The sequence below is a fragment of the Sinocyclocheilus anshuiensis genome, unplaced genomic scaffold, assembly GCF_001515605.1.
Source record: "Sinocyclocheilus anshuiensis isolate Anshui unplaced genomic scaffold, SAMN03320099.WGS_v1.1 scaffold733, whole genome shotgun sequence".
Lineage (NCBI taxonomy): Eukaryota > Metazoa > Chordata > Actinopteri > Cypriniformes > Cyprinidae > Sinocyclocheilus > Sinocyclocheilus anshuiensis.
This window is the reverse complement of record NW_015539923.1, coordinates 852,970-861,628: the sequence shown is the minus strand read 5'-3', so window position 1 is coordinate 861,628 and position 8,659 is coordinate 852,970. Positions and strand designations below refer to the sequence as shown.

The 8,659-nt window shown below is 37.1% G+C and overlaps 2 protein-coding genes across 2 annotated transcripts in view; one reads left to right on the top strand and one right to left on the bottom strand.

Moving 5' to 3' along the window:
- The window catches only part of ppp6r2b (protein phosphatase 6, regulatory subunit 2b), a 14,536-nt gene extending 13,245 nt beyond the window's left edge, over positions 1–1,291 (bottom strand). The window contains exon 1 of the mRNA XM_016483611.1: positions 1,117–1,291. The gene's annotated coding sequence lies outside the window, so the exon portion shown is untranslated. The remainder of the gene's footprint in view (positions 1–1,116) is intronic.
- Positions 1,292–4,340: 3,049 nt separating this feature from the next.
- Positions 4,341–8,659, top strand: part of dnaja2b (DnaJ heat shock protein family (Hsp40) member A2b) — a 7,026-nt gene continuing 2,707 nt past the window's right edge. The window contains exons 1-6 of the mRNA XM_016483610.1: positions 4,341–4,456; positions 6,221–6,280; positions 6,369–6,598; positions 7,628–7,708; positions 7,850–7,983; positions 8,063–8,259. Coding sequence (XP_016339096.1) covers positions 4,379–4,456; positions 6,221–6,280; positions 6,369–6,598; positions 7,628–7,708; positions 7,850–7,983; positions 8,063–8,259 — 780 coding nt within the window. The 5' untranslated portion in view covers positions 4,341–4,378. The remainder of the gene's footprint in view (positions 4,457–6,220; positions 6,281–6,368; positions 6,599–7,627; positions 7,709–7,849; positions 7,984–8,062; positions 8,260–8,659) is intronic.

Sequence of the window (8,659 nt, the reverse complement as noted above, 5' to 3'; positions counted from 1 at the left end):
ATGGGCATAAATACAATCATAAAGTCAAAACTTTATTGGCATAATTGTCAGGCGTTTATTTGCAAAATATATGGTAAGCTAGCAAATGCTAGCATAATTATACAAAACGTTAGGTAAAGCGATAAACAAATTGAAAGTGGAAATACGCATATATAACAATAAATATAAAAATATAGTTAATATAATAATAATAATAATATACAAATATTAAATTAAATGTTTAATGTTAATAAAAATGTTTTATCAATTTTTGATAATCCCGGGTTGCTATGGTCACGCAGGTTTGTTTACACATTAAACTCGTGGCAACGAGAAAAATATGTCGTTCCCTCAACATAGCATCTCGAGGCCACGACATAATATCACGTTCCCACAAGTGAACCGACCATGTCACCTCCCGGACACCGTACTAAAGAACTGAAATCACGTGCGTTTGGTGATGCTGCAGAGATCAACATGTGTGTGATCAAATCATATAGTCCACGCCTCACACTGACGTGTGTGACAGAAATACAGGCATTCGGTGACAATCTGAAGACTGTACATTATATAACATTCCCATGTTATATTTCACTAAATTACACACGAAACGTTTTAATGATAACGAGTCGAAATCAAACCCCTCGTTCAAGATCAATGTCAGACAGACACACATCGGCCTCGCTCAATGTCACTGTCCGTGATCCACCAATCAGAACGCAGAGGCGAGACTCGACACACCAATCAGAACGCTGGGAATTTGCATGCCAGATTACTGGATGTGGCAAAGCATTATAAACGCCTCCACTGCCAAAAGCCTTCAAATCGTATCAAACTTGTTGGCATAAACAAAAGTAAACGTACTCCGGAGCCCAAATAGCACGTCAAGGCAATATTACGACGTACTGATCTCAGAGTAAATGAAGACTGTAAATGAGCATACACTTCAAGGTGAAAGACATTTGTGTTTAACATAATCATGGTATATTTAATCATTGCTCATATGTCACGTGAGTCCATATGCAGGTCATAAACGCTGTTCTGCTGTGTTCATAAGAGACGATCCACCAGAATATATACGCACTGAAACGGCGATAAATAGCATTACTATGAACAAATAAACTACTGTGAACTTACCAGTAACACTCGGAGATGTCAGGCAAACAGCGATCTGTGATCAGAGCTGTTCTGTAGGCTGTCAGAGGGGAAATGTGATGTTTGATTGGCGATGCATCGTCCTGCATCCATAGATCCGCATCCGCAGCCCTGCTTCAGCACTGGCCCCTTCAGAGCTTTAAACTGTGAGCAGAAAAATATTCGTTCACTCCTTAGCAGCATTACCGCCACCTACTGTATATCTTGCGCACATGGGTGATGAATCTGTACTGAAGGAAAAAAAAAAATTTGTAATGCCCCACCCACCCCAGAGGATCAGAGCCCAAACTTCAGCTGGCGCTGCGTGTTCAGCTCCTCCAGCTTCCACACTCTGCTCCTCAACCTCCGAGATGGGCAGAAGCATCATGATCCTCATCCTCAAACACTAAATCCTGTGGTCTAATCCTGTGAGCTCTAAAAATGTTAAAACCACCTTAAACATCTGACTATCACTCAAACCCTTTCCCAGAAGGTCCACGACACTCACTGGTCTGTTCCTTATATTGCTAAAAAGACTGTTACGCTGATCTTCATATTTACTACATTTAAAGAGCACATGCTCTACTGTTTCAAAAACACCACATTCATCACACATACCATTTTCATGCTTCCCCATTAATGCAAGTGTTGAATTTAGTCCTGTGTGACCCATCCTTAATCTAGAAATCATTACTTCTTCCTTTCGGTGTCTTCCATAAAACTGTTCTTTTTTCCCTACTGATTTTACAATATTATAATACCACCTACCTGTGCTGCTATTTTCCCATCTTTGTTGCCATATTCTTATTATTTCCCTATTAATTACTGATTTTATCTCATTCCTTCCCAGAGGTACCTTAACATCCACCAAGTTTTTCTTTAAAGCTTCTTTTGCTAACTTATCCGCTGTTTCATTCCCTACTATCCCAATATGTGCCGGTACCCAACAAAAGTATACGATTATACCCTCTATTTTCAGTCTGTACAGTAATGTATACATTTCTACTAGCAGGTCTTCTCTATCAGTTTTTGTCGACAATATACTTTTAAGAGCTGATGAAGAATCTGAGCAAATTACAGTCGGAGTCCTATTTGGCTTAATCTGTTCTACCCACTGCAATCCTACTATTATAGCAGTTCATTCTGTAGAATATACGGACAATTTGTCACTTAACCTTAAACTTATGTTCGTCTTAAATCTTGGAATGTACACTCCTATGCCCACTTTTTGTTTGATTGGGTCTTTAGATCCATCTGTATAGATCTGTATAAAAGAATAAAAAATTTCTCTCATAAAAACATTGATTTCATAACTATTAGTATATCTTTCTTCTGCTTTTTCCCGGGCCTCCAACAATCTCATTTCAACAATGGGTTCAGGAATATTCCATACCGATACCCCATTTAATGGCATGTTGGGACAGATTTCTTCATTCTCCAGACCACAATCCTTGACCCACTGTTCACGCCTGGACGATCAATTCGATTTATTAGATTTATGGAAAACGGAAGCGCTGCATATCATTCCTTATTATACAATATAAAATTAATATATCCTCCACTATTTATTACACCAATATTTATTAACATTATAATGTTGTATTAACATTATATATGTTAAATATGTTGTATAAAAATATATTATAATTTCTTATTTTAAGAAAAATATACAAACAAAAACATCAAATATAAAATTGTATTTTTGTAAGAATATAGTCACAACTGTTATGAATATCAATATGCAGTTACTGTAACTTGTTTTTGAAAGTTTAACCTTTATTCAGTTTACTCGTCATCCTTTTTTTTCATGGATGCCAATAAATGCATGTAAACACAAAATAAACATTTAATTAAAAAATCATTTTAAATATATATACATAAAAAACAATCAAAATATTATTTTCTTTTAATGATTTTTTAAAATGAAAAGTAGACATTTAAACATAACAACAGTTATCAGAACTTATTATTATGTTTTAGTTTGATTTTTATGTGCAATCATGTATTTGTATTTTTTTTTTAGCTTTCTACTTTTTGATCTCTTCTTCTTTGTTGGTTGTAATATGTGTCCAAGATGCTCTGTCTTGTTTTTAGGGTGACTTTTTAACATTCTGTCAAGGGTCTACAGATGAAAAATAGCCTCTTTGGCTAATTCTGGCACATTTACAAGCATGTTTATTAATATACGTTGCCCCTGTAAACAAATAAACTACACTGGGGAAAAAACAACAAGTAAAATGTACTTAATTTTTTATTTTGCGCACATATTTTTTAAGTACTTTTGTTAAAGTATGGATTTAAGTAAAATCACTTAACTAAGTTATGTAAAAATAGCAAGGGAAATAAATAAATTTAACGTGGCCAGTTAAAGTTTGATGAGTAATTTCTACTTAATTATTTAAAGTTTATCCTGCAATACTCAAGTAGCCTATGTACATTTTACTCTGTGTCGGTTTGTAAACTTTACCCAAACAACATTGCACTGGAAAATGCCAATAAAGCATGTGGTTCACTTACAATCATGCATGTAAGAAAGTAGACAGCTCATTATGCTTTTTAAGGTGATATGTTTACTCAATAGTTATATTAACTGAATGAACACATGTAGAGACCTCAGTATTTGGCACATGATACACAATGACTGTAACAATCAGTGAATAGTGTTTGAGTATGAATGGGTCATTTTGAGTAGAAAATGAACTCCAGATGTCACAAAACAGCAAATTACATATTAATTATTCATGCCCAAGTGCAGATGGGAACAACGGGATCATGACTTTGATATTTACTTAATCTTTGTAAAAATAACTAACAATTCCAAGTAAAATATACTTATGAGTTCAAACTTCACATTCTACAAGCTTATAGGCCTAATATTGAATTTTCTTTTTTAAATTCTTGCCTTAACTAAATTATTTAATGTAGAAATTACATTTGTTTTTCTGTAGTATTTACTTCACCACAAAATCATTTTTTTATCTGTGTAAACAAAAAGAATTGAAATTAAAATCCAGTCAAGTCCTCTGAGACTACAGCATGATGTGTAATCAAAACTTTATTTGAGGTTTTAGGCCGAGGTGTCATATGACACACACACAAAAAACAAATAAATCAAAGATATAACGATATTAACACTTATTTCGTATCCAAAAAAGACACGATTGTTTATCAATCACACTGTGGCGCAGGACAGCAAGCGGCGCGCGCAGCCGGCTTACCCCCCTCTCTCTCTCTCTCTGCGCAGCTGCTGCACCGGTCTGGAGACATGGCGAACGTCGCAGACACTAAACTCTACGACATCCTCGGAGTATCTCCGTCAGCCACCGAAAACGAGCTTAAAAAGGTTTTTTTTCCGCCTCAGTCCTTTCCGCCTCGCGCTTCGTAGCGTAACGAAGCCAAAGAGACGCGCGAGACGTGGGATGCTGCATGTTGGGGGAGAAACTGGTGTGTTTAGCAGGTTGCATGCTGCTGGGATCCTCCAGTGTGGCCTTTCGTCGGCTCTGGGAATGATTTGGGGAAGGATTTGAAAGACACATAGTCAAATACGTTGTTTGTTTACAATTTGTGTCGCTGTGCTGTCGTGAGGCTGAGAGCATCAGCGAGGTGCTGCAGACAGCTGAAGGTGCTTCTTGCACAAGAGCATGACAGTGGAAGCAGATGCTTAGCTTACCAGCTGCTGTGCTAAACCTCAGCTTTTATCTGATATGCAATGAGTCCGATATGGTTAATGCAATGCCAGTGTCTTGTTTTAGGTATTTCCTCGATGTGAAACCTGGTATTTGTGTTCAGTCCTTTGTTAGAAGGGGATCAGGCTCTGGCCTCCAAGTTGTTGTTGTTGCTGTTTGATTGTGTGCATACAAAGGGTTTCAGAAAGCACAGGCAGACCCAAAATAATGTGGGATATGTGGAGTTACCACACAATGAAAGAACTGGCAATGTGAATTCAAAGCCACTAGGTCCGAGAAAAGGCACAATCCATGTAATGTGCTTAGTGAAAAATAGCCTGCTAGGGTTTGCTTCAAGCATGAGCTCTGAAATCAGCTTTCTTTGATCAGTCAGATGTTGGGGAAATTGGGGTCTTTGCCTCAGTACTCACAATTGGGCAGTGTAGTCACAGATTAGGAACTGTTAAAATTGTAAAGGTTGTTGACGACATTTTAAGCAGTGTGTCATGTTATAGTGCTTTTTAACTAATACATTACCAATACTAATATACAACTAAATAATTTTGAATCAAAAATTAATTTGCCAAAATGCAAGACTATTTAAATAATCAAATGATTTCAATTGCATAAAAATACACACTTTTATAGAAAAAAAATGGTGCACAAATAATTTTCACTCTTGAAATTACTAGTAATTTCACAAACAGTTACAATGAAACGTCAAGTAACAAATTGAATTAAATGTGAAATTTTGAAGTTGAAAAAATGAGGTAGTATTTTTTTTTTATAGTTATGTAAATGTACTCCAATAGTCTTTAATTGACAACTTCAAAAAATATTTTTCACAGTGTACAATACATACATTTTAACCAAAAAACAATGTTTAAAAATATCCATGTTTTTTGTCAAATTCCCAGATTTTATTTTATTTTTTTACATTTTATGAAAAAAATACAAAAATGTATTGCCAACTAGGCATGGGAATCTTTGATCCAATTCAGATTCTGGGAATCAAAATTCCCAAACAATTCTCAAGCTACATTTTCTTATTAATTAGTTTACCGACTTTAAAAACAAATGTATTTGTACATTTTTATTTAACTATGTAATTAAAAGTACTTTTTTAAATAACTGCACATTAATAATAAATGAAAACATTAGAACTGACATGCAAGGGTGTTGTGGGTGGTTGCTAGGGTGAATGTGGTCATTGCTAGGTGGTTACTTATTAACTTAGCTAACTCAAAAGAGCTCATCTTCAAGTCTCTGTGATATTACTGTTTCTATGGTGCCAGTCCCTCTTTCAGTGTCAATCTGTGGAAAATTAATATTTGTCAGACTGAACATCAAAGTTTCAAACTTAACTCTGATTATAAGTAATAGTACTGCTGGTCTTATTAAATGTCATTAATTAGTAATGTATTTGTGATTTTTACTTTCAGGCATACCGGAAATTAGCAAAAGAGTACCACCCCGATAAAAACCCGAATGCAGGTGACAAGGTGAGTTCTCATTTTATCGGAATGTAACTTAAGTTCTGAAAGCTATTAACATGATGATGATAATAATAATTTGACCTGTTTGATTTAGTTTAAGGAGATCAGTTTTGCGTACGAGGTACTGACTAACCCGGAGAAGAAGGATTTGTATGATCGGTATGGGGAACAGGGCTTGCGTGAGGGTGGCGGTGGAGGAGCCGGAATGGAGGACATCTTCTCTCATATCTTTGGCGGAGGTCTGTTCGGCTTTATGGGCGGCCAGAGCAGCAGGAGCCGGAACGGTGGCCGACGGAGAGGAGAGGACATGATACATCCATTGAAGTGAGTGAATGTGAACACAAAACCTGTTTTTTCCCCTAAAAAAATAAAGCACTTGAAGGAAAATATTTTATGCATGACCTATTTTGAAGGGATAGCTCACCCAAAAATTAAAATTGTCATTGTTTACTCACCCTCAAGTTGTTCCAAACCTGAATAAGATTCTTTCTTCTGTTGAACACTAGGGCTGTCAAAATGGCTGAAAAACTAAATTCGAGTTTTGTACTTAAACTAAACATGTAAAACATTTTTTCTCCTTTGTGCGAGATGCGAGTGCAACGGTGATAGATGTCCCTCTAGAAAATGCACGAAATATGTGTTGTGTGTGAACGGCTTGGTTTCAGTTTTGACGTAAACAAGATCTTCTCCGCATTGATGTTCTCTTTTCCTGCAATATTTTTAATAAACAACGCAGCAGCGCCGCATCCAGTGGGTTCACATAGGCTAACAAAAACATTAAAATGCAATGACACTTACATCGTCAGTAGCCAAACAGTTGATGGTAGCCATTGACTTCCATACTATTTTTTTTCCATAATATGGAAGTCAATGGCTACCGTCAACGTGATTGTACGTAAATAAATGATGACAGAACATTTTTGGTTGAACGATCCCTTTAAGTCAACATGAAATCAAAATTGATTTTATTTATTTATAATGCCAAATTTACAATGCAAAGGTGACATAGATGCGCTTCTGAAGTGGCATTTACACAAACTCATTAATGCTGTGCAGAGGTGGCATAAATGCATTTCCACAGCAGTTACAACTGTATTATTTGATGCAATGGGCTGAGGTGGATCCGAACAGGCATAATTTAGTCTGGCTTTTATGCAGTATTACGTCTTCACACATAATTTTGAGCAGGCACAGAGCAGCCTTAACTCTGCTGTGTAAAGATGCCTTTGTATATGATTTATCTATACACATTATTCCAAATTTAAAAAAAATGGTACCATAAAATGCATTCAAAAAATGAAAAATGTTCTTTAAACAAACGATTTTGAAACTTTCTTTTTAAATACCTGATAGAGTGTCTTTGGAAGATCTGTACAATGGAAAAACAACCAAACTACAGCTAAGCAAGAACGTACTCTGCAGTGCCTGCAGTGGGTGAGTGTGTGTGTGTGTGTGTGTGTGTGAGAGCAGGATTTTATACACCATCTTTGAGGGTTATAACAATTAAGTACAGTTCCTATAGATTTTAAGCAAAATAGCCTTTTTTTCCTAAATAAACCTAACTTTATTCCTCAGTCAAGGGGGTAAAACGGGGGCCGTGCAGAAGTGTGCCACGTGTCGGGGCCGCGGCATGCGGATCATGATCAGACAGCTGGCTCCTGGCATGGTACAGCAGATGCAATCCGTGTGCACTGACTGCAATGGAGAGGGTGAGAATTCATTTTCATTCAGTGAACTCTGTTTGTGATGGTCCGAATACAACATTTCGATGCTTGGTTGCATTTTTAGGTGAAGTGATTCACGAGAAGGACCGCTGTAAAGAGTGTGAGGGCCGTAAGGTGTGTAAAGAGGTGAAGGTCTTGGATGTGCACGTGGATAAAGGAATGAAACACGGACAGAAGATCACATTCAGCGGCGAGGCGGACCAGTCGCCCAACACAGAGCCTGGAGACATTATACTGGTGCTGCAGGAGAAAGATCATGAGGTAACACACACACACACAATGAGCAGTGTAGAGTCAATAGTAGGACTCTTAACAAACAACTGTTTTGACTATCTGTCTAAAATATAAAGGTAAGGATAAAATTGATATATTTGTATTATTATTATTAATGATCTTCTCTTCTCTTCTCTTCTCTTCTCTTCTCTTCTCTTCTCTTCTCTTCTCTTCTCTCTCTCTCTCTTCCTCTCTCTCTCTCGCTCTCTCTTCCTCTCTCTCTCTCGCGCTCTCTCTCGCTCTCTCTCTCTCACTCTCTCGCGCTCTATCTCTCGCACTCTCTCTCTCGCTCTCTCTCTCACTCTCTCTCTCACTCTCTCGCTCTCTCGCTCTCTCTCTCTCTCACTCTCTCTCTTGCTCGCTCGCGCACACACACACGATGCGAAAA